General features: G+C 50.0%; 9 protein-coding genes across 9 annotated transcripts in view; 4 read left to right on the plus strand and 5 right to left on the minus strand.

Moving 5' to 3' along the window:
* Positions 1 to 1,275, plus strand: part of ASPGLDRAFT_1516651 (uncharacterized protein) — a gene marked incomplete at its 5' end in the record, with an annotated part of 1,576 nt that extends 301 nt beyond the window's left edge. Inside the window, 2 exons of the mRNA XM_022542280.1 lie at positions 11 to 581; positions 638 to 1,275. Coding sequence (XP_022401351.1) covers positions 11 to 581; positions 638 to 790 — 724 coding nt within the window. The 3' untranslated portion in view covers positions 791 to 1,275. The remainder of the gene's footprint in view (positions 1 to 10; positions 582 to 637) is intronic.
* ASPGLDRAFT_35139 (WD40 repeat domain-containing protein) lies at positions 1,107 to 3,506 on the minus strand (the record flags this gene model as incomplete). The annotated part of the gene is made up of 2 exons (XM_022544518.1): positions 1,107 to 2,563; positions 2,615 to 3,506. The coding sequence occupies 2 exons, from the start codon at positions 3,504 to 3,506 to the stop codon at positions 1,107 to 1,109; spliced, it is 2,349 nt and encodes a 782-aa protein (XP_022401352.1).
* Positions 3,507 to 4,185: 679 nt separating this feature from the next.
* On the minus strand, positions 4,186 to 7,718 carry chsF (chitin synthase CHS3; the record flags this gene model as incomplete). The annotated part of the gene is made up of 2 exons (XM_022540535.1): positions 4,186 to 4,256; positions 4,313 to 7,718. The coding sequence occupies 2 exons, from the start codon at positions 7,716 to 7,718 to the stop codon at positions 4,186 to 4,188; spliced, it is 3,477 nt and encodes a 1,158-aa protein (XP_022401353.1).
* A 1,005-nt stretch (positions 7,719 to 8,723) lies between these two features.
* Positions 8,724 to 10,293, plus strand: chs3 (putative chitin synthase activator (Chs3); the record flags this gene model as incomplete). Its single annotated transcript, XM_022544519.1, has 3 exons — positions 8,724 to 9,945; positions 9,995 to 10,195; positions 10,259 to 10,293. 3 exons carry the CDS (start codon positions 8,724 to 8,726, stop codon positions 10,291 to 10,293), a joined length of 1,458 nt encoding a protein of 485 aa, XP_022401354.1.
* Positions 10,294 to 11,165: 872 nt separating this feature from the next.
* Positions 11,166 to 11,749, plus strand: ASPGLDRAFT_1460804 (uncharacterized protein). The gene is made up of 2 exons (XM_022541875.1): positions 11,166 to 11,365; positions 11,418 to 11,749. The coding sequence occupies exons 1-2, from the start codon at positions 11,267 to 11,269 to the stop codon at positions 11,625 to 11,627; spliced, it is 309 nt and encodes a 102-aa protein (XP_022401355.1). The 5' UTR covers positions 11,166 to 11,266; the 3' UTR covers positions 11,628 to 11,749.
* Positions 11,594 to 12,632, minus strand: ASPGLDRAFT_46548 (uncharacterized protein). Its single transcript, XM_022546466.1, has one exon. The coding sequence runs from the start codon at positions 12,198 to 12,200 to the stop codon at positions 11,871 to 11,873; it is 330 nt and encodes a 109-aa protein (XP_022401356.1). The 5' UTR covers positions 12,201 to 12,632; the 3' UTR covers positions 11,594 to 11,870.
* Positions 12,633 to 12,782: 150 nt separating this feature from the next.
* On the plus strand, positions 12,783 to 14,054 carry ASPGLDRAFT_46550 (2EXR domain-containing protein). The gene has a single exon (XM_022546467.1). It carries the CDS (start codon positions 13,035 to 13,037, stop codon positions 13,884 to 13,886), a length of 852 nt encoding a protein of 283 aa, XP_022401357.1. The 5' UTR covers positions 12,783 to 13,034; the 3' UTR covers positions 13,887 to 14,054.
* Positions 14,055 to 18,169: 4,115 nt separating this feature from the next.
* On the minus strand, positions 18,170 to 18,749 carry ASPGLDRAFT_46554 (uncharacterized protein; the record flags this gene model as incomplete). The annotated part of the gene is made up of 3 exons (XM_022546468.1): positions 18,595 to 18,749; positions 18,286 to 18,538; positions 18,170 to 18,231 (listed from the first exon to the last, which is right to left on the minus strand). Coding segments are annotated over exons 1-2 (241 nt in total), but the record flags the coding sequence as incomplete, so codon positions are not given.
* A 2,122-nt stretch (positions 18,750 to 20,871) lies between these two features.
* On the minus strand, positions 20,872 to 23,180 carry btgE (putative cell wall glucanase (Scw11)). The gene is made up of 2 exons (XM_022546469.1): positions 23,014 to 23,180; positions 20,872 to 22,957 (listed from the first exon to the last, which is right to left on the minus strand). Exons 1-2 carry the CDS (start codon positions 23,150 to 23,152, stop codon positions 21,147 to 21,149), a joined length of 1,950 nt encoding a protein of 649 aa, XP_022401359.1. The 5' UTR covers positions 23,153 to 23,180; the 3' UTR covers positions 20,872 to 21,146.
* Positions 23,181 to 24,042: the final 862 nt, after the last annotated feature.

Below are 24,042 nucleotides of genomic sequence, written 5' to 3' on the forward strand. Positions count from 1 at the left end.
ATGGTGGTAGCTCCGGTGGTCACGGTGGTCCCCCTCAGTCCAGCGGCTACGGCGGTGGTGACTCCTACGGCGGCCCTTCCTACGGAGGTAGCTCCGGTAGCCACGGAGGGCCTTCTCACGGTAGCTCTGGCGGCTACGGCAACAGCTCCGGCGGCTATGGAGGCTCGTCTCAGGGCCACGGCCACCACGACTCCGACTCGGATGACGACCTCAACCCCGCCCTCTCGCACGCTCAATCCTCCGGTGGCTCGGGCGACAGCAGCCTGTTCAGCAGCGCCCTGTCCTTCATCAAAGACCAAAAGAAGAAGAAGGACTACAAGAACGACGAGGTCAACGATGACGAAATGGTTTCCGCGCACCAGTCGCTGTACAACGGCGGGTCTGATGACCGCAAGCACGACTCGAACTCCGTTGGTATGGGCGCTGCCATGCAGGCGTTGAAGATGTTTAGTTCGAGTGACTCTGGTTCGGGATCGGGATCGAGCTCAAGCTCAGGTGGTATGGATAAGAATAAGTTGATTGGTATTGCCATGTCGCAGGCTGGTGATTTGTGGGAGAAGAAGAACTCTGGTGGTCAGGCTGTATGTTCCCCCCATACCTTCCGAAGTTGATTGGAGTGATACTAACGAACGTGCAGAGCGGCGACAAGCAATCCGCCGTCAACTCGGCCGCTGAGATGGCTCTTAAGATGTACATGAAGGGCAACGGCAGCGGCTCGCAGGGCACCGGTGGCCCTAGCAGCTCTGGTGGTGCTAGTGGCTTGTTGAGCTTGGCGAGCAAGTTCATGTAATGGCCTTGACGAAGTTATGATTCCATTTTCATTTTGTACAGCTTGACTTGAATGTTCCTTTAAAGTACATAACCATATCTATGTTTGATACATATTGAATGAAATGAATGATGAAGATGAAACGCAATGGTATCATACGCTATGCAGGTGTAAAACATAAGCAAAACACCACCCTGACTACAGTAAGTAGCCGAAAGAATACAAATCTCAAAAACAGAAACAGAACAATGTCCCAACTCAATGCAGCGGCAATGCAGCGGACAAAATAAAACAACAACACGAAAAGTGGGGGAAAACAAGAAAAAGTAGAGAAAACCTAAAGTAACAACATCTCATACTCCTCCCAACTCAACCCCCCCAAAAACCTCATCCCCCTCTCCCTCGCACCACCCACAACACACCTCCCATCATCCCCCAACTCTTCCTCCCCAGCCTCAATTCCCTTTCCCCAAGCCCTCCTCTCAAACTCCATAAACCCACCATACACATCATCAGAATTCGCAACCCAGATCTCCCCGCCGTCCGGACTGAAATCCGCGCCGGCAATTTCGCCGAAGAAATCATGCACTTGTCGGGTTGTGTATGTCTGCGCGTCAACGATTGTGATTCTGTCTGCGGGTTCAGTCATGAGTAGTGTGCGGGGGCCGCCGCCGACGGGGGAATAGCGGAGGGACCGGTAGCCAGAGATATCGGAGGAGAGCATGGTGAGGGGTTTCCACATGCGCGCGTCCCAGATTATGGTTATTTTGTCTTGGTTCCCCGTCGCGACGTGTAGCATGTCGGGTGACCAGGCACAGGCGAAGCCGAAGTCGCGGTGGCCGCGGAGGGGTTGTACCGGGCGGCCAGTGTCTGCTTCGATGATGAGGGCGTCTGGTGAGTCGCCTACTACCACGCGCAGGCGGCCATCGGGTGATGTGGAGGTGCAGTTTACGGCGCGGGAGAGGTCGTAGTCGGAGATGAAGGTGTCAGTTTCGATGTCGAGGGTGCGGAGGTGGTTGTCGTTGGAGGCGAAGATGCCCATTGGGTTGCGGGAGGTGCGGTGCGGGATTATGTCGATGTGGTTGGTTATGCCGTTGAGGTCGCGGGTGACGAAGCCGTGGGTGCTGGGGGTGGATGCTGGGGTTGTTGTGCCGGGTATGAGGGTTGTGGATGTGGTGTCGCCTTCGGCGCGGATGGCGTATTCGCCGGCGAATCCGCCTACGATTGAGACGCCGTGGGCGGTTTTCATTGTGGAGATCTTGACGGGGCTATGGAAGACGCTGTTTTCCCATGTTGTCGGGCGTGATAGGTCCATCAGACAGGTTAGGTCGTCGTACGCCGGAATCCAGGAATAAAGCCGCCATTCACTAGCAAAGTGCACCGTGTTATACGCCGGGACAGACATCAAATTGCGCAGCTGGAAATGCTCAATCGACGCCCGATGCTTGCTGTACATGGCCTTTTCGCGAAAGTAGAACTCATTCGGCCGTATCCTCTTGGCCGTTTCATGCGGCGTGTGCTGCAAGTTCATGTACGGTCGATACCACAAATCGCGCTGCGTGCGTGCGTCTGCGCGCTTAGCTCTCAACGTCTCCCACCAGGGGATCCGCTGGAGATCGAAAAAGTCCACTCTGTCATCGCCGGCGGGACGGACGACTTTTTCTGGGCGATTTGCGCTGAGGAGGATTGAGCTGCGCTGTGGTGCGATGAAGAGTTGGTCACTTCCGATTTGTGCATGTGACTGGCACACCCATTGTTGGACGAACTGGTCGATAGTGAAATTCCGCTCGTACGCTTTGCACTTGTCAGTTTCTTTTATTCTTTTCATAGGGAATGGGAACATACTAGTCACCGGGAACTCATCATCAAGCATCGCCATATTGTGTGCGCCAACATTCAGCATTCCCATTCCACCACCACCACCACCAATAACAATCTCCTCTCCGCCCTGGCCGTCATCTTCATTCTCATTCTCCTCAAGCCCATTCTCATCAGCCTCCCCCTCACCCAAAAAATTCATACTATACTGCGAATTCATATCTCCCCCTCCCCTTCCCCCTCCGTCCGCCTCTTCCTCAAAATCATCCTCATCAAACATCTGCGCCATGCGCGTCAGCCCAACCCCCTCATCTTCAAAACCACGCATCCCTGCCCCCGCAGGCCTTGGCCCAAAAAGACCAATCCCCGGAGTACCATCATCATAACCATCATCATAGTCATAACTGCCCCTGCCCCCCCGCGGATGACCAATAGGATCAAACGGATCCGGATCCGGCGCCATAAACTCATCTCCCTCCGCGCCCCTATCCTCCTCCCTAAGTATCCCCACCGGCGAAACAGATCTTACATCCCCAAGCGGCGACTCAATCTCCACTTCGCTCCCGCGGCCGTCTTCTGCCGTCATGATCATCCAGCGACGGCGATCGCTGCCGCGACGGACCTGTCCGTAGCCATAGCCTGTGGTGAAGGGGTCTTCGGAGGAGTTGTGGCGGCGCGAGCGGAGGAGTTCTTCGTCTGTTTCGAGTTCTGTTTCTGTGTTGTTATTTGTGTTTACCGGGTTTCCGGGATTAAATCTTGGTAACGGGTCGCGATTGATCACGGCGGCGTTGACGACCTCGGACACGGGTTGCGGTTGCGAGTCCGAGGGGATGGCGTAGGGGTATTGCGAGACGGCGGTGAATGCGGAGAGGGAGTGAGGATGGGGGCGGGGATGGTTGAGGGCATCCTGTGGAGTCATGTCGTCGCCATGGGTGCTGTCGTTGGTGTTAATACTCGAGGTGTTGCGGTGGTGAGAGCGAAGATGGCGAGGACGGTGATGGTGATGATCACCTGCGGCGATGACTAGAAAGTCACATGACGGCGCAGCGGGGTGAATACGAGTATCACTAGTATAAGAAGGAAAATGATTCCGAGACGAGACAAAAGAAGAAAATGGTAAAGAGGAAACAACTCCCCGATCTTCTTGTTGAGACATGCCAGAATAGCGCAGTGATCAGTCTCTTTCCTTCTATGCAGAAAAACAGGGAATATATGTATCTCGGCTGTCACGTCAGCGATTTGCAGTTGACCACGTTTTCTTTGTGAACTTTGTTGGGCTCGGAGTGGGCTGCGATCGACAGGTGTCGGAATTTTGGAGGGAATGCTGCATTTTAAAGCAAGTGAGGCTGAAGGCACCCCGCTGCCTTCACTGCAGAATGGTCATTTGTTATGGACGAGGTCTGAGTGGACAGCAGTGTGGACAGTGTAGATGACAATGCATTGGTTTTGTCCCACGTGAGATGTGATTGCTCATAAGTGTACATTAGGCTCGGATCATAGGTCAAGAAATATACAAAGCACGGAAACAGAAACCTCCCATTAGATGGGAGACATTACATTAAATCAATCAATCAGTCGTAGCACATTCCATAATAACATCAATCGTAATTCCCATGTCCATAGGAATACCCATGCTGGACTTTTCCAGCTTGAAGTTGGAGACGTCGATCTGCATCAGTCAGTACAAACCCCATAAACACGCAAAAGAAAAAGAAGGAAACATACCTCTCTCAAAATCCCTCCACCTCTTCATCGTAATCTTCGTACTATCAAACTCTCCCTCAACATCATTTCCCTTCTTCTCTTCGCCCGCTGTCTTCCTCGTATCACCCCAGCTGAAATCATCAAACTTCCAGTACGCGTATGTCGGCAAGACAAAGTTCCATATGGGCAGGGAGAGAAGGTAGATAAACATCCACAGGACGTATACCAGTCGGTGCGCAGTCACGATGATTAACACACCAGGTAGACCCAAGATTAGTGCAAGCAGGACGAGTGGAATCACTTGCACGGGTTTGTTGACGATTGACGAGATGACGACGTAGAAGGTGAAGGCAATAGCGGCGGGAAGGACGAGTGTGCCGACCAACTCGATGAAGACGACAAACTGCATGCTGAAGCAGAATGTCCCACACAGGTCGCGCACGAGCATGAGTTCAAAGAGGTTGTGGACGGTACTGTTAATCCAGCGGCGGCGCTGGGACAATAACACGCGGAATTTTTCAGGAACAACGGTTTTGCAAACAGCCTGCGGGACGAAGACCTGTTTGCGCTTGGGGAAGGTTTTGAGCATTAGAGTCGAGAGGTAGCGGTCTTCGCCTAGAAGGAGAAGGTTCTTCTTGTGTAATGTGTCAACTACGTTTTCGGAGTAGTGTTCGACGACGTCTGGGTTAGCGAGGATGGGAACCCAGTAGTTTTGGCCTCCTTTTGGTGCTTTGATGCGGTACATCGAGAAACATCCGGGAAGGCAGGTGACACCACCGAAGACAGACTCGAAGGATTTGGACTGGTGGTGGGAGATGAAGTACTCAAAGACTTGGATCATCGTCACCCAGCTTTCTGTTTTGTTTGCAATTTTCGTCTCGCCGCAGAGACCCATTACTTCGGGGTCTTTCACCATCGCAGAGATCATATGCGTCAGACTGTCCGGGAACACCTTGGTATCTGCATCCACCATGAGGACGACCTCATAGAAATCAGGCGGTATACCGGTCACATTCCAGAGGCCGTTGAACATCTCAAACTCCAGCTCCGTCATCCGCTCATCAAACATGACTTTCTGCAGAAGCGCCATCAAGATGATCTGACTATCCCGCTTTCCACGGTTTCCCGGCTTCGCAACCTTGGACTCTGGCCGCGTGCCGGTCTTGACAATGATCATCATCGGGACGCGCTGCTGTTTGTCTGGTGGTACGACTGATGATTGACCATAATCGTAAAAGCCTGCGTAAACCTTGGCCATATTATGGCGCTTCGATCCCGTCGCGACGGCAACGTAGGAGAACGACTTAACCGCATCACGAGGAATAATAGGATCCTTCATCATGCGAAGAACAATCTCCGGAGTCGAGTAATCTTCACCTTTACCCTTGATAATCCCATCGCAAATGACGACCATTGTTTTGTGGCTATTGGGGTAATCAGTCATGGCGACTGAGTCAAGCGTAGTCCTGATTCCATCCTCTCCTTCAGAGTAACATGTCACTAAGCATATAGCATGTGCCAAGGGGAACCCATATGGCTGCCATTCCGGCGGTGGTTGAGGGACCACTGCTGAGTGGATGATTCCTCCTGGTCCTCCTGCAGTATCTGCTTCTGTGACCTTGTCGGTTACTGTACCACCGATGCTGCCTTTAGGGCTGTTATATAGATCCGCGGACGCAGCTGCGGGTGGCATAAGCCGTGACGTGGAATTTTGACTGGCCATGGTGACATACGGAACTCGTTGCTTGCCGGCACTGCTGCCGGTGTAAGGACTTGAGAATCGCGAGGTGGTCGGTAGGAAGCTAGCCCTCTTGCTGGGTCGATCGGACAGGGGATCTGCAAGACGCGGTCCCGGACGGTAGATATCGTTTGACCAATCCTCAATCTGTTGATTCCGTGTCTTGGAATCGGAGCCCATACTCGTCTTCTGCGCTGCAAAGCGAGGAGCCAGGAACCATTGGAAGAGAAGCGCAAAAGCGAACTTGACAATGACGATGGAGAGAATGAAGACCAGGGAGACGTAGAGGACGACCTTTGACGCGATACATCCAACCGTATCCGTGTCGATACTTCCGACTTTGACGATTTGGGAGAGACACTTCCCTATCTGCTTATCCTGGCCGTTTTGCAGGTAGTACGTTAAGTCGACGCCGCGAACATCGGAATTGGTGCGAAGTTCTTCGAATTTGGACGGGTATTGGACCTGTGAACCGTTCATCCATCGGAGAAGATCAAGGTCTAAAACATTTCCGGAGTAGACGGCCAAGTTCCGACTGGTGTTCTTGGTATCCTCCCACGTATAATAAACGTCTCCCTCACTCTTCATGCTCCAGAATTGATTCCGGGCCGTGCCCGAAGTATGGCACGCCCAGCCGGCATAGTAAGACTCAGTCTGATTAAGCTCAGACGAACCATCTTGGTTAAACGCTGTGCAGGGAAAGTACCAAGCCACATCTCCATCACTATTGGAGGGCACATCCGACCCGTCAGCTAGAGTAATAAGACCCTTGCAAGCACCGTTGACTTCCTGGAAGAAGAAACTCCCATCTTGGCCACCATACTTGTGAGGCAGGTCGTAGAGAAGGTTCGTGTTGTCAGGAATACCAGCAGCGGCTGGATGCTCGAACTTGGTCAAATCATAAGCCGACCCCTGGAAGACCATGTAGTTGGTGTTGATCTGGTTGATTTTCAAACGGAGTGGCGGCGTCCCACAGACCGTAGCCGTGAATCCGAATGTAAGGAAACCGACAAATGCCGCAATCATGAGGATAATAGAAATCAGACCCATTTTCTCCCGCCAAGCACTCCGTTGCGCCTTTTGCGGCATTCCAAAGCATTCTAGAACAAAATCCGGCGCCCAAAACGTGATAAGAGCACAATAAGCTGTCCACGGACTAGGTGGCCGGACCTGTTCCATAGCATCCTGTCGTTTTTTTTCCTCTATCCCGGCCTGCTTCGACACTTTGCGAGATACCCGTCGTCTCTTGCGTTGTCGTCGTTCGATCGGTTTCCTAATCTTTGTCGGTTGATCCTCCGCACTGTGTACACTATCCGAGTCATCATCGGGAAGAGGCTCGTTTCCCGTTGTTGATGGATTAACAGGCATATTTTGGGAGTGTTGTTGGTAATAGTAAGTCGGATGGCTGGGGTCGATGCGACTGCGCTCTGGTTTGACTAGGTTTCTTCTGTGGCGTGTGTCCGCGCCGGGCATGTTTCTCTCTTCGTCGACATCTCGGGAAGGTTCTGATCTGTGAGAACTGCCATAGTGATAACGACGATGTCGATGGGAGGAAGTAGATCGGTGGTAGGCGTCGCTATCGCCTTCGGTCTCGCTATCCCGGCGTCGTCGTCTTCGCGAAGGGTCTCTATAGACTGCACGGTCGTCGCGCCGGGGGGAAATATTTCCCGGGCGTTGTGGTAAGGACATTATGCTGGAATGTGTAGCATGAACGGCGATGCGAGGGTCGTAGACGGTTTGTTGTTATTCATGGACAGGTGTTCGTTCAATCGTGATCAGTCGTGCATCGCATTCGTAATGTCGAGACAATCCTTTCAACTCTGGATCTTCAAGTCAGCATCAGGCACAGCCAACGATGCGACAGTTCTGGCCCAAATAGAAAGACGAGCAGACCTGGCCAAAACAGATCGCACCACGGACCAATTATGCCTAATTGGGGATAGTATGTTTGTCACCTGACATCATATCCGTCGCGAGGGGCAATCGACCCATCACCCCACAATTAATGGACCTGAAACTTGGCCAGATCGGGTAAAGCGGGGAAGTAACTACCGTCCGATCTTTATTCACTTTTACGATACGGTACGGGTTGGTATCATACAGCTGCATTTGGGGTACTTCTCAGCATCAAAAAGCAATACATTCATGCCTAATATGTAGAATCCCAAAGAATTCGGATCAAAGGGGGAATTAATGCGAGGCGTCAGCAATGCTATTTCAGGCAGACAACTGGCAGTAATCTGCGCCATTTCTTTGTCGGTGAATAATGACAGGCATGTACAACAAAGAAAGCCGTCATCAGCACCATATACTAATCCCCAGGATACGATGAGAACAGCCAATGCAGGCACATGGTTAAAGTTCAAGAGGAGGGCTCCGGAACACGATGTCAAGTGGATTAATTGGACCTGGACAGCTGGATAGCCAGTGAGGCAAGCAAACAGCTGTTCTGCGGCTGATTCGCTTCGGTTTATTCGGGATTGTCTGCCCTTTATTCACTGCTAGCGATGATGTCTTTGTCAGACTTCTATATTATCATACTGTCCACATATTTGACGTCTGAGAGTGCATTGTAAGTGTTGCACAATTGTCGTCGAATACCCTCCATGTGACCAAGTTGATATCTTGCTTTTGTCTTGGAGTCATTGCATCGCGCTGATTTGTTCATTGCCATATTCTTGTTTGAACAGAACCATGGAATACGTTGAGCGGCCTAGAAGCTGCTACATCCCTCGCAAACCAATACCTTGGAATGCGCAACTCGAAGACGCCCCCCACAGAAATTCATTCGCATCCAGCAGCGGCTCATGGTCTGTCGTAAGCGACAGTCTAGATAGCATCGCGCTGGGCGATAGCTTCTCATCCGGATCAGAACGAGCTCGACACTCGCCCAAAGACTATCGCGCGTTTTCATTTTCACGGCTCTCCACAGCTTCGCCCGGTTTTCAAGTCTCATGGCTCGAAGGATACTCTCAGTCCAGTCCCGCAGTCAATCCAGGGAATGCGCATCTCCGGCCGTCAGACGGGGACAAGGCATCCCTGTTCCGTAAAAAGCAAACGTTCGACATGTACCTTGCAAACGTAAAGAAGACGGACAACGCCAACGTGCAGTACGAGTTTGCGCTCTTTCTCCTCGATTCTATTCAGAACCGGTCCACGGAGTCTACCGAGATGACACCGGATCATTTACGAAAAGCAGCAAAGTCGATCCTGCGACGCCTATCCGACCGCAGTCATCCACATGCGCAGTATTATCTTGGTGACGGGTACGCCTCCGGGCTGTTCAGCAAAGGGGCAGAGGACTACGACCGCGCATTTCCGCTCTTTGTCGCAGCTAGCAAGCACGGCCATGTTGAGGCGTGTTATCGTGCAGCTCTCTGCTATGAGCTCGGGTGGGGTACACGAGTCGAAGCTGCGCGCGCAGCACAATTTTACCGACAAGCAGCATCAAAGAACCATCCCGGCGCGATGTTGCGGATGGCACAAGCTTGTCTGACGGGGGACATGGGACTAGGACGGAAGCGATACCGCGAGGGAATCAAGTGGATGAAACGAGCCAGCGAGTCGTCTGACATGCAGTATAATTCTGCACCATATGAGCTAGGATTACTCCATGAGAGTGGATATGGCAATGATGTCTTCCCAGACGCCTCATATGCCGCACAGTTATTCACCAGATCCGCTGAATTGGGCCATGCAGAGGCTAGTTATCGACTTGGCGACGCGTATGAGCATGGGAAACTGCACTGTCCACGCGATCCGCAGTTAAGTATCCATTACTACACATGCGCTGCTGAGCAGGGACATCCATTAGCCATGATGGCTATATGTGCTTGGTACCTGGTCGGAGCGGAGCCGATCTTGGAACAGGATGCGAATGAAGCGTATGAATGGGCCAAGCAAGCAGCGGACTTAGGTACCTTGTCCATGGAATAATGGATGGAACATGTCACTGACACCTGCAGAGCTACCAAAAGCACAATACGCCGTTGCATTCTTCACAGAAACGGGCTTAGGCTGTGAGCGGGACCCATTCGAAGCCAGCGCTTGGTATGTGCGCGCGGCCGATCAGGGCGATATCCGAGCGAAACAGCGAATATCCACGATCCGTGCAGCGGGCGGGTTCGACGTGGATGAGGGGCCTTCGAAGGGGAAGAAACGAACGGGTACGTGTGTCAAGCTGTCAGTGTCAGTTCGGAATCATATGCTAACTATGCTAATCCAAACAGATGAACATCGGCCAAAATGGCTAGGGATTTTTTAACACTCACTTGAAATTGGTGTTGGATATTAAAATTACTTGCATGATACCAGGCGGCTGTCTTTTCTATCGTTTATAACAACATCTCATATGTATTGTATTGTATTTTAAGCGAGTCTCCTATGTTGAGACTATCCCGATTCGGAAATCCAGGCACCGGCCAATAACCTCCTGTCGATCAGTTTCCAAAAATACCCGTTATCAGAGCTTCCTCCTATCTTCTTCAATCCTTCTCTTCCTCTTCCCTTTTTTTCCTTCTTCTCTTTTTTTCCTTCTTCTCTTCTTCAATAATTCCACGTTCCTTCTGCCTCGTGCCTCAATTCATTCCTTTCAGGTACGTTTTTAATCGAATAGACACATTCCATTCCATCTTTGACGTTGATGGCTGGTCCACCGCGTGTCCCTCCACCACCATACCATCCCTTGTTCTATTCGTTCCTACGTTCACTGACAGCTCTCTCCAACAACCAGATCTATCTTCGTCAGTCGTTTCCGAAGAACTATCCAAGACAAACCATCACAATGCAATTCCTCGCCGCTCTGACCGTCCTCGCCACCGCCACCGTCGCGGTCGCCCTGCCCGGCTTCAACATGGGCCAGGCGTCTTGCCAAGCCGTACGTTTTCCCGCAAACTCGAATCCATATATATATATCTCTCTCTCTCTGGGGGATTTATCACTAATGGGTATTATAGGGCGGGGACCATTGCACCAACCTCACCATCGCCAACGCCCACGGCAGCACCTGCTGTACTCCTCTCGTCTGCGATGAAGGCCGCGTAAGTGGCTCCATACACGACAGAAACGGATAGACAAATGAACGCGAAGCTGATAAGTGACCAACAGTTCTGCCGCCCTCGTTACTAGATTATCTCGCCTGCAATCTAACGGACCGGATAAATGGACAAGGGGGATGGAGTATAGTACATTACATACGTGCGGTGCGTGCAGACTTGGCCATTATGAAAAGGAAATAAATGGTTATTTGCGGCCGGTCGGTTGGTCTGTGGATCAGTAAAATGCGTATGCAGGTGTTTGCTGGCGAGTTTCATTCGTTGTATTTAGTTAATACTCTTCAAGGAATATTAATGTCTGCGCATTGCCGTACTTGTTGGTATTTGGTCTTCATGGTGCCCAGGTGACATTGAGCATTTTACTTCATCAAATGTCATCTTGTTGGCGCATACTATGTGGACGATGAAGATATATCAACCTCAACGCAAGAGCCGCATTAAGAGATCCCTAGCTCACTTTGCCACTTCTTTCGTCCTTATCTACGCCGTTTTAATATCGAAATTACGATGGGCGAATCACAAAGACAATTTATTTCCTGCATGAATGTTGATTCTGAAACACTAAAGACAGGAACCCGCTGATAGTCGGCCGAGCTTAAACTCCAGCAGTGAAGAACTCTATACAACGACTTAACAGCAACCATGAATCCTCCATTGACATCTTGCACCCGGTTCATGACAAGCCAAAGCAGCATATCGGCAAGCCCTTATCCCAGACTCGCTAATCACACCAGTAACGAAACTCCCTATCAGCCAACAGTTGGAGGAGACTTACAACCCAATCAGCCTAATGAGACCTAACATGCCGGTTAACGAGCTGTTGCGCCTCGTTATTATTGCTAGCAGCCTGGCCCTTGGTCTTGACTTTCTGGACACTCGAGACCAAAATGATAGATCTGTTTTTCCTGGCCTGGAACTTGTTGTGAGACCATGTCTTTATATTGTCGAGAACGAATTTGTCTTTGTCGTTTGGGATATTCCCGGCGGCCTTTTGTTCGACGCCGCCGTGTCCAGATACGCCGCCTTCCGTATAGGTTGTGGAATAGGAGATTCTGGAGGCGAAGACCTGGGTGGCCAGGAACAGGGTTGCGAGGAGGAGAAGCTTTAGGTTGAGCATATTGATTGATTGTCGATGTTGGGCTTTGGTTTGTTGTAACTGGATGATGCGTTGTGAGTGCTCTGGAGAGCCTTCTTGGTCAATGGCATTTCTAATGGCTCTTATATATCATCCTCGTCCTCCTACAGCATGTCAGCAGCAACCAAAACCCCTCTCAAGTGACGCATCGTCTCATGCTCGGTAATTTACTGGTATAGCAGCAGCATGGGGAAGGATAGAGCGAGACAGAAATTCTCATTCTGAGGCTCTGAGTTATCCACTGGACGGGCTTGGTTAATACCCCTAGATGTCAAAGTATACCCTACATTATCTACCACACGCGTTCTGAGACACTGAGACTCTTTAAGCATACTTCATCTGTCGAATTCTCCGTTGCTTCGCTCGTCCTGCACTGCCATTATGTGCTATAGGGGTGGTACTGCAGTGTAACGACGTGAAGAATCCCCAATGCTGATCTGTGGTAAATATTCCGGGCTGATTCTTCTACTTGGGGGGGGGGGGGGGGTTCTGCAGCCATTTGAGGCTCTGGGATCGCTGTTACATGCGTGTGTATGACATGTGAGGGAGTGAGATTAGTTGACATACTAATTGTCTGTCTCGTCGTCACCATCATTGAAGATCTATTGCACTTTCATACTAGTGCTTACGCTGGCTGACCTCACTGCAAAAGCACTCCTCTCTAATTCAACTGCATCGCCAATATCAGGGCAGTGAATCTACTGGCTAATCCAAAAGTAAATGACACATCTCTCCTCCATCTGACATCCCTCCATAGAGACTCCTCCATATCATCCAAAATTTTATCCTGCATACGTTTGTTGGATATCCGAGATCATGGCATCCATATTCCCCCTCTTCCCATCCCTCCCCGCAGAACTCCGCCACCAAATCTGGCAAGACGCCCTCCCCGACAAAATCCACCAACCCCTCTACTTCTACAAGAAAGGCTGCTGGACCCCGCGCCTCGTAACAGAATCAGACCCAGATTACGACTTCGAAAACCCCCACCTAAACCTAAACTTCGAATTCCGCCACGAGCTACTAGACGACATTGAGTTCGAAGTACCTCTCTTCTACGTTAACCGCGAGGCTCGTGGTTTCGCCTTAGCCTGGGTTCGCGAGCAGGGGCTTACTATACGGTTTCATAGAGGGAGAGGGTGCGTTGTGTTTGTTCGTGCGTTTGATCCCAAGCATGATACGTTGTATGTTCCATTCAATAAATGGGACGAATTCTTCCGCGAGCCGTTTGATCGAAATTTTGAACCGGATCTTATGGAAAGAAATGTTAATCTTCCCGGTCCGGCGTTTACGAGGGTTGCTATGCCTGAGGCCGTGCTGAGGAGTGAGGATAACTCGCTATGTGAGTTTTTTGATTATTACGTTAGTGTTCGGGAGGTATTTGTTATTGTCGATGCGCAGCCGGATTTGGATATGCAGCCTGAAGATGACGGTGGAGATGACGACATGAGGTTGCAGCAAAGGTGGGAGATTGAGAGTGGTGCACTGAGAGCGAGATTCTTCTGGAATAATGACCGTGAGGGATTTGAGTGGGCAGACAGGGAGGATTTCGGCGACAAATCCCTTTGCAAGTTCATTCAGGAGGCTAGTAATGAGGTGGGCGAGAAGCTTGTGGAGAACTGGAAGCGCGTGTTTGAGGTCCGGCCTGTCTTTGCTGTTAGGAAATGAGGGTGTGTTGTCTCATCTGACTTTCTGTACGGTTCCAACGCTATGTGCCAGTGTCTACTCCTCAAAACATACGGGCCGGTGGCCAATTTATGCCGCAAGTATAGCAGACATTCTCTCCATAGACCATTTACCCAATCACATTCTACAATCAACTAGTCATCTACTAGCAGTGCTTGTTTGTGCTCTGTTCTGTCGAGTTCCATTGATTTTATGTATTCAGTTGATACTTTCAACGAATATTGTTTCTCAGTCTGTATTGGAATTGGCCGATGTAACGACACCTTTTGTTCTGTCGCTTGTTTCTAGAGTCTGAGGACATAGTCCGTGACAGCGCTTCGCTGAACCCTGCTTGACAGTAAAATTTTGCAGGAAAAGGATGGATCAATCGCTTGATGCATCAGAACAAGACGTCCACAAACCGGCCCTGCAATAACTCTGGCTTCCTTTGCCAGTTGATTTGCAACAAACAGACATTGACTTCATAGTCACGATCATCCGGGCTGTTATGTGCGGTTCATTAGTTGTGGGTTTTATCTTCTCTGGAACTTTTAACCTCGTTCCGGTTTTGCTGGGCATTGAATGGTGTAAATTGATGTTTCGCTAGCGTAGTGATGGATCTGTGCCATAGGTCCTGTGGTCATCGTGGATCTTTGGGTAGGGCTGACTTGCTCTCAAGCAAATAAACAACTGCTTGGGCAGAAGCCCACATTGCTTGTGTCTTGCGTTTTATATCACATTCGGCAGACAGGTCGTAAAGAGATCACAAAAGAGGATGCTCTTGACCGAGATCAAGAGGAAAACACACGATCATGTGTTCGTAGCCCATTGCCCTGTTCTGTTATCAGTACTTCTTCAGTCTCGTTGTACGGCAGTGGATCGGTGGTGGGCGCATAGAAGTACCTTATCCAGAGTACGGTTGTTGAAGCCCCTCTGGGGAGTGAATTCTGCTGTCTGGACATATCCTCCCAATAACCTTGGTTCTTTCCACTACGGACCGCTGCCATCTTCTTCCATCTAGTGTTGCGTTTCCACTTGAATGTTTCAAGCGAGAGGAAGACATTGAATCTGACAGCCACGCGATTTAAATGTATTGAGTGGGACCTCGGCCAAGACTTCGGTTGGGGGGATAGCCTGTACGTGTCATGATGATCCTCCTTGATTTAGACGTCCCATTTCGCAAACGCGGCTCGCGTGGGAATTCCTTTGGGCGGGTCGTCGTGTGAAGGAGAAGTATTCCTTCTGCCAGAAGGACTATGGTGGATGCGACAGTTAAAGAATTGTAGTTAAACTATCCCTAAAAAAATGGTCCACTGCTTTGGGATCGCCGCTCGCAACACTTCATCAAATCCTTACTTGGCAGAGTCCATACCACCGTACCAGACACTCCAAGAACATTTCCTTTTCTTCCTCAAGCCATAGTTCCGCATCTAATTAAAGCCGAACACATATTAAAGATTCCTAGCATAGGCGACTTCGCCCGGCTGTTGCATATACACTAACGTAAAATGCGTAACCGGGTAGCTTGACATTACCAAGGGGCGAGTAACCGTCAACATAAGAATTGAGAATTCCTCGCATAGGCGAAAATCGTTCGTATGATTGAAACACGACGCATATATAGTTCAGCAGTGAATTGCCAGTGTGTGCATGGAATTGACGGTTATTGTCGCACAGAGAAGCCCGTATCTTTTCCAGTCCTGTTCGAGCCTCGTTGGAGGGATTTATGGCCCGCAGACTGCTCTTAACGCTGCATATTGTTTATCGACAGGAATTGTGTACAATCGCTGGAGTCATGTTAGGGCATAAGCGGTGTATAGGGTATTTAGGATCACGCCTTGAGAATCCTCCCCGGTCCTCTTAGCCTCGACAATTGCTAAGTTACATTCCATTTTACCGAAAAGGCGCCCAGATAACCACCATTTCTCATACCTTTCTCAATTTTCCTGGACCTCTGGTCCCAGATCATCAGATTTCACACTGCTACCACAAATAACCTGACGATTTGGGCCAGGCTCGTCCAACACTGCTCATAAAATATGATCAACGAAGCAGCTGCAGGCTTGTAATTGTGGTTTTGCTGACCAGAGAACCTTGTATATAGACAAGCTCGACGCCGAAATCCTGTCAAGTGCACTCTTCGCGGGGTGTACGGCCTTGAAGAACTATCGGCATTAATCAGTAACCAGGGTTGAGCATCAATTAAAGGGTAGCCAAATCATTCACTTACCAACTAGGATATAATGGGACATCAATTATGCTTGATTCCGTAATGCTGGATTTATTCCAGCGGCCTCGTCACCTTGTGTTTGTGTTTCCTTGCCTTTTGGACTCGCAAGGCTACCTTCAATGCTTCTTCGTCTATCAATATTCCTTTGAGGTCCTTATTCAGTCCTTCTGTCTTGACTTTTCTTTGGTGGTATTTGTATACGAGAATGCAGCAAAAAGGCGGCACGTCAATATAGGGGTAAATGGTACGGATGTTCAAAAGGATTTTCCGTTCTGCAAAGGTCAGCATTTCTTGTCCAATCGGTCGGAGCATCCCTGTCCAAGGCATTATGGCTGCATGTTACCTACTATAATGTGATGCAATCACTGAAGGAATGCTTCCAACATAACGGGCTTCAAAGTGAACATCATGTCACGGGCTCGGAAACTAGCAGATAAAACGAATAAAATTCATATCTGGACTAGGTAGCCTAACAACGAGAATATCGAATCTGGGGAAGAAGAAGAAAAGGAAATCTATCTAGGCGATGAACGGTCTTTATAGGCATTTGTGTGGTGCGGCTTAAGCCCTTGTTTGCCCATATTGCTTGTATGGCATCGTTTGATATGTTGGCGCTGTTTGTCTGGCCTGTTTGTTGTGCTTTGACAGGTTTCTTTACAACATGCTCAGTAAAATCGGTTTGGTTGTCCGATGACCCAAAAAAGCTCATCCGGCACCCGTTATTTAGCAAGTTTCTAGCCCTATTGACAGTATTCAAGCGGCAAGGAGCATGACGACAATTATCGCTGCAAAGCCTTCCATGTCACGACGCTTTCTTGTGTCCCATGGGCCGTACGTCTGCATCTTTGCAAGACCAGCATTGGCGACAGGGCCATCCTTCAGATAGCCTGCCCACTGCTGGGCGTACTCGAAAAACGACAGAGGCATCTCATATGCAGTCTGAGAGATACTAGGCCATCTTTAATAGCCAGGCAATGTCAGATATGTTTGATTCAGATTCCAACCCACCTGTACCACAGTTAATATCAGTAACTATGTATAGTACATCAGATTATATTCAAAGTGTCCCACTTACTCATGCAGTAGAGCATAATGTACAGCCATCATCTGATTTCTTTGCTATTTGGTGTGAATGGCCGCTGTATAAATGCCGACGCTCTGACTGCGTAATAGTCAATGCCATTGATGTTAGTATGACTAGCAGCACCACATTAGTCTCATGGGGAGAGCCTGAGTTACCTGGGATTTGGATAGCAATCGTGACGGCCTGGCAATGCTGTAGTCATGCTCAAGACTCGATGCGAGCTGAGGAGAGCGGGAAGGTCAGGTATGTGATATCAGTAATGGCAGTCGTTTGCGAACGGACATGCGGGTGGACGGTTGCAGACTCTTTCTGGTCATACGCACATACCACGATGCACTCCATGTTTAGGAGTACTCCGATTGGGCGGTCGTACTTTCTCATTAGGTCCGGGCAGGTTCTGTCGAAGACACATCATTAGCCCTAGATGGGCGGTTCTCGGGCGCGCTTCGCTGCTAGCTAAATCGCAGTCGAAAGCTTCCTTCCTAGCGCATTTCTGAAGCAATCACGACACCGGAATTCCCAAGCAAACAGCGAGGTGGCTCATTTGATTAATCATCTCGAAGACATTGCTTAGTCCATGCCACCACCTGCGTACTTTATACGACATGAGGTTGGTTATAGCCCACATGTTTCTTATAAATTGACAGAAAAGCGAGCCCTGTATTTGATGCATCGATTCAGAAGTTAGCCTAGTTTTGTTTTATGGCTATAGTTGTAGGTGTACAGTATCCACGTACTATTGTAACATGGTCGATGTTAGCCGTGCGTTATGCATGTGAATGACTCGGTGTTGCTCGCATACCTAGGTATTTCGAGGGCATGAAGCCCGACTGAACAAACCCCCAATAACGTGGTCGTGAGCAACCCAAGGCAGAAAATACCACAGGAACCATATCCATGTGCACCGCTGAGGGTTCAATATAATCTTCGACCACGCTGTTTGCAGCTATTGCACCTTCCAGCTGTATAGGCCTGATGTGCTTTAACTCCAACAAACCTTGGTCTGTAATTTCAGGGACTAGTTTAACACGACACTGGTCTATATTAGTTGACGCCACGGTGGCTTTTAGATTCGGTGCATCGTGCACCTTGGTGTTGATGGCCCAAAGGAAAGTTTGACACCCCCTGCACGACAATTTGGATACTCCGGTGTAAAGAATACATCCTGTTCCCGAGCCCAGTTGTCTTCGAGGCAATTTTCACCTCACAGGGTAACTGGGTTCACGAAGTTCTGAAAAGGTCGGCCGTGTGTCATCAGATTCTAATATCCGCGTACTCCGGAGCTTATATTCCATGGGTCTGGAATTTTCGCCTGTCCACAACGAGCGAACCCGATATCGACTGTTTCAAAGGTTAGCTGCGTTATACATAAATGATTATCTGTGCAATTCACATACCTTTTTTTTTCGGGAGATCGAAAACATCCAAACACACCACGACATTGGCGCCACATGTACATAAACCACAATCCTAAATGATCCCAGCCACTCGCCGCCGACATACTGGTTTGTCACAATCCAGAACCACCGCTTCGTTCAAGTTATTGACCATGTATCTTTGCTGTATCGTTCGGTCAGACCTATCCATCCTTGCTGAGAAATGTTTATCTGTCACTGGGGTGTGTACAATACACTTCCTCTTTATAATCTCTCCCAGTACAGAATAGTTACCGTGGCCAGTGCGGCTTCCGTAGCCCGATACAGAACTAAGTATACCATGCCGAAGAGCCACAACAGGTCGTAGTTCTGAATCACGTATGTTGTCCCAATGATAGCAAGGCTGTCTTCGATCATGCCATGTCTCGTCTCAAGCATTGCTTGCTTGGTGGTCATCTTCAACCTGAGTTGGATGATATGGGTGAGTGAGTTCGATTGCCTTTTACTCGGTGGTTAGTGTTTCGCGCGTACGATGTGTGGCTGTAATCCACGTACGTATTTTGGGGATGTAACGTTTGGCAAGAGACGCCCGTTTCGAACCTGTGCCTCATTTTGACAGTCTAGTTCCATTTGATAGCCATATTCTACAAGAACGAGGTCTCAGTTCTCTAGAATCCTAATGGCCATGTGAGACTCCTCGTAAGAAATTAGCTTAAACTGTAGTTAAAATGATGAGGGATGTTACTCTACTTACAGAATTGCAGCTCTTGTACCACCCATACTGGCATGTATCAATTATAGGGCTCTCCCAGTGTCAATAGTCCACAGTGTCCCAAATTTCGTCTTCCTCAGAAAGAGACTCACGGGTTGTAACATTGTTGAGAGACGATACCCTCTAGAGAGAAGCATGAACCCACAATCCTCAGTTTTCCAGCTGGGTGCCAGAGTCTCATGATACATGGCCATCATTTGACTGGTTGCATATTTTCATCGTCTTTGTTATATCATTGCGGCGTTCATTTTTGCGGTCATTGCGGTGATCTGGCCTTAGGAACACACCACATCTCCACGAAATCCGTATTGATAACGATCCTTGGGATGTTTTGATTTAGACCGCATTTACCATTTCTATAATATAGGGCCACGTCAGGTACGGTACCTCAAGTTGGCTTCACTCATAGGCGTGTTGGTATGGTCATATTGTTCGGCGAGGCCGGCGGATGTACGGCTTGTATGCGATTTGTTGCTATCTCTTCCTCCTCCTGGCTCTGGCGAGTTTCGGTTTGCTTTCGAGATACCGGAGAAATACCGAAAAAAAGCCATGTGTTCCACGCTCCAACTCACTTGAGTCTTTTCCAATCTAACCAAACCAAACCAACCCAGCCCAGCTTAGATCGGGAAACAGACAGGGCTCAACGTCTAACAGGTGTTCTTTGAATACCGCCTGTCAACTCCTCGTTCATATCAAATTTGACGTTTTTTGACACGAGGAGTGCGAAGGGTTGTATATACCTCGTTAATCCCACTCGGACATCTGAATCCGATATTCAGAGCTGCTTCAATCAGTATTATACCATACCGCTTCACTCTTAAAACACCACGATATCAAAAAGCCCTAGGCATTGCCCCGCAACTTCCCCCCCAAAACCACAACCAACCCAACCCGAATCAAATCGGAAAACAGACAGAGCAGAACATTTTTTTTTTTTGCTGATGGCGCCTGTAGCGTTCTTGGCTTTCCCATTATTTCTGGCACTTTGTTGCCACAAATAGGTCAGATATGGAAGCGCGTGAGGAGACGATGCGATGCGATCGGACCATCAATAACGCAAGGTATGGTGTGGCAAGGTACCAGTTAGAGAGGGTATAAGGATTCCCCTCAAGTTCCTCCATGTATCTTTTGAATTATAGATATCGATATCGACATATATCATCAAAGTAGACGCTGTTCATCGTCTAGGGTGTTTTGTGGCGATAGGATGTCTGGTGCAACGCTTTAGGGGCATGGTGAACCGGTTGCAGGTTCTCGACGTCGACGTCGGTATTAGAGAGGTCTTTTCGTACTCTGGGATGAGTGGTGGTTGTAGATACAAGAATATAGTATGATAGAAAATGCGTTTATATAGATGGGGGGGGGCATATAGTGGGGATATATAAAATATAGTGAAGAAAGCAAGGACCAGAAGAGAGAAGGGGAGAGGGGAAGAGGGGAAAAGAAACCAGAAAGCACTCTTTGTCAGTATCCGGGCAGTGACCGCTACAGTGAATCTACGGAATCTACGGCAACATGCATAAGCAAACCATCATAGCTCCGTCGAATTATCATATATCGAAACTAGTACTGAAAACAAACAAAGAAAACCGAGCACCTACAAGGAAAGGAAAGGACACCAAAAATATATATGAAAAAAAAAAGAGTTAACTGTCGTTGAGTTCCACATATACACAAGGACGACAGGAAGAAGGAAGGAAGGAAGCCAAAATCAAATATAAATATCGAAAATAATGTTAAAAACTCCAAAGCCTCCTGTACACAAAAGCTATTGTTGATTTTGAATCAAAGGGTGCTTGCTCTAGTTGAAGTTCTCGATGCAGCCCCAGTAGCGCTCGACATCGAACTCACCGGCATCCTTCCACAGGTCGTTGGCAAAGGAGAAGAACACGGACTGGCTACCGACTTCCTGGACCAGCGACTTGATGGCGGCAGCCTGCTCCTTCTTACCGGGGACGGCGGCACCGTTGGCCTGACCACCGTTGGGCCAGCCGGTCTCGAGGATGACGACATCCTTGCCAGAGCAGATGCCCTCGAGGATCTTGACCTCGGACTTGGCGAACTTACCGGCCTGGTCGGCGGTGGTCTGGGCATTGAAGAAGGGGTGGATGTTGGCACCGACGACGTCAATGGCCGAGCAGAGCGACGAGCCTTCCTTCTCCCAGATGTTGATGGACTCGGAGGTGGTCACATCACCGGTGAAACCGGCCGACTTGAAGGACTGCTTGGCAGTGGTGATGAAGTCGGCAAGAGCACCAACCTCGACGTAGCCGCTCTGGATGGACTCGTTACCGACGACAATCAGGGTGACGAGGTCCCACTGAGCCCACTTGGTGATGGCGGTGACCTGCTCCTGGGCCTTCGAGAGACCGCTGCCGTCGATGTAGACACCGATGATCATCTTGAGGCCGTGCTGCTTGGCAGCCTTGCCGACGTACTCGAGACCGTTGCAGTCAGTGGCGTAGAGACGGAGGTGGGAGAAACCCTTCTTGGCGATCTCACCAACGTTCTTGAGAACAGCCGCCTCGTCCTGGCAGTTACCGTCGTCGGCGTAGGGAGAGTAGGTCATACCCATCTGGCCGTTGACGGCGCTGGGGATGGGAGTGGAAGAGCTGGTCGAGGACGAGGGGATGGCCGAGGTGGTGGAAACGGCGGGGGTGCTGACAGCGGGAGTGGTGCTGACGACAGGGGTGCTCACGGCGGAGGAAACGCTGGTGGTGCTCTCCTCGGGGCAGACGTAGGTGTAGTCAGTGTTGGTGATGGTCATGGTGCGGTCAGGCTTGGTGTAGGTACCCGGGGTGTAGGTGGCCGGGGTAGGGTAGACCACGGCGGTGTTGGTAGGCACATAGGTGGTGATGGGCGCAATGGTGTAGGTACCGGCAGAGGGGCAGACGTAGGTGGTGGTCTCAATCACGCTGGTGGTGGTTGAGCCAGTGGGCTTGACGGTGGCGTAGGGGCAGGTGACGGTAGTCGCGGTCTCAACGACAGTAGTAACACCACCAATGGTGTGGGTACCGCTGGGGAGCTCAGTGCTGGTGGCACCGCAGACAGTGGTCGAGTCGGTCACGGTGATGGTCTTGGCGGGGATGGTGTAGACACCAGTGGAAGTGAAGCTGGTGATATCAGGGGTGGGCAGCTCCACGACGGCAGTGCTGGTGGTAGCGGGAGCCACGCTGCTGGGGGTGGTGACGGGAGCAACGGGGCTGGGGATGACCGACGACGAGGTCTGGGGAACCCAGGTCGAGCTCTCAACCACAGGGGTCTCGGTCGACGACGAGGGAGCGGGAGCGGGAGACGGGGCCTGAGAGGGAGTCTCCGAGGGAGCCTGAGAGGGAGCCTGAGAGGGGGTCTCGACGGGGGTCTCGACCGGAGTCGAGACCGGAGTCTCGGGGGTCTCAGCGGGAGCAGAGGAAGTCTCCGGCTCCGGCTCCGGGGCGGGAGCAGACGAGGACGACGGAGTGGTGGTGACGACGGTCACGGTGGTGTAGCTGGTCGACTCCAGAGTGGTGGTCAAATCAGCAGGAGGGACGGTGCTGCTGCTAGAGGAGGTGACAGGAGCCACGGAGGAGGGAGAGGGAGAGGGAGTCGAGGTGGTCTCCGGCAGGGGAATCACTGCTTCATTAGTTTCTTTCTATTCTGGATTATCTGTGTGTGTATAGAGGGCTTACAGGTAGGAGAGCCGTAGTAGGTGATGACCTCGGTGCTGCACCCGCAAGTCTCCTCCACAACGGACGAAGCAACGGAAGAAGGCGCAGGGTTCTGAAGAGCACGACGCTGGTGCGCAGCTTCGTGACCGCGACGGTGCATGTGGACGCCATCAGCAACGGCAGTACCGGCGATAGCGGCCGCAGCCAAAAGAGTAGCCCTCATAGTAAAAGGATGGGAGATGGGTTCGCAAATGCAAAGAAAGAATGCCCGCTGAACGAGTGAAGCGGTGGTCAACAATAGACCTTAATAAGGAACGACAAGAGAAGAGAAAACAACAAGAGGACGCGAACTCGAGAGCAAACCGAAGGGAAAAGAGGAAAAAAGAAGAGAAGAAAAAGAGAGGAAAAGCCAGAGAGAAAAGGAGCAGAAAGAAACAAAACGAACCACAATACACAGTATTACCAAATTAATCAGGGGTGGGGTGTGGAAATGAAACCCCTGACCACTTTTTGATTGGTTGGTGATAACAGTCTGGGCCCGGGTCAGGCACCGAATGGTTTCTATTGGCTGGGGTAGTGGATATGGTGGGGTATAGCCGAACACTGCCTACCGCTAGCTCGGCCATGGTAATACGGGTACAGAATACAACAAACAAAGATACAGACAAGCGCCGAATGGAATAGAATAATATACTTGGAAATCTAGACAAACAGTGATGGTACCATACAGCCATATTCAGGCAAGCAAACTACTAACTAGCACAAAATAAACAGCGCTTTACCATTATTCATAGTTTACAATTTCCAATATTTCCCAATGTCTATTTTTACTGGCTACTAACAGGAAGTTAATTTCCGGGTCCCACTCCTCCCCCATTATTGGGCAGCCTCGATGGAGCCCCTGAATTTCCGGATTTTCAGATCGTCTGACAGTAGATATTCACATCGTTACTGCGAACAGTAAACAGTTGATAGTTCTGTTAAGAATAGATTCCTATACTTAGTATAAGAACTGTCAGTGATCAATGATTTCTGTGAGTATGTGTACTA

The sequence above is a fragment of the Aspergillus glaucus genome, assembly GCF_001890805.1.
Source record: "Aspergillus glaucus CBS 516.65 unplaced genomic scaffold ASPGLscaffold_9, whole genome shotgun sequence".
In the NCBI taxonomy this organism is placed as follows: Eukaryota; Fungi; Ascomycota; class Eurotiomycetes; order Eurotiales; family Aspergillaceae; genus Aspergillus; species Aspergillus glaucus.

Bases quoted from the DNA above. Each gene is read 5' to 3' on its own strand.
- ASPGLDRAFT_1460804 (XM_022541875.1), top strand. From the start codon at position 11,267: ATGGTTATTTGCGGCCGGTCGGTTGGTCTGTGGATCAGTAAAATGCGT. The intron at 11,366-11,417 runs CAAGGAATATTA...ATTTGGTCTTCA, and splicing joins TGTATTTAGTTAATACTCTT to TGGTGCCCAGGTGACATTGA.
- ASPGLDRAFT_46548 (XM_022546466.1), bottom strand. From the start codon at position 12,200: ATGCTCAACCTAAAGCTTCTCCTCCTCGCAACCCTGTTCCTGGCCACC.
- ASPGLDRAFT_46550 (XM_022546467.1), top strand. From the start codon at position 13,035: ATGGCATCCATATTCCCCCTCTTCCCATCCCTCCCCGCAGAACTCCGC.
- btgE (XM_022546469.1), bottom strand. From the start codon at position 23,152: ATGCACCGTCGCGGTCACGAAGCTGCGCACCAGCGTCGTGCTCTTCAG. The intron at 22,958-23,013 runs GTAAGCCCTCTA...CTAATGAAGCAG, and splicing joins CTACTACGGCTCTCCTACCT to TGATTCCCCTGCCGGAGACC.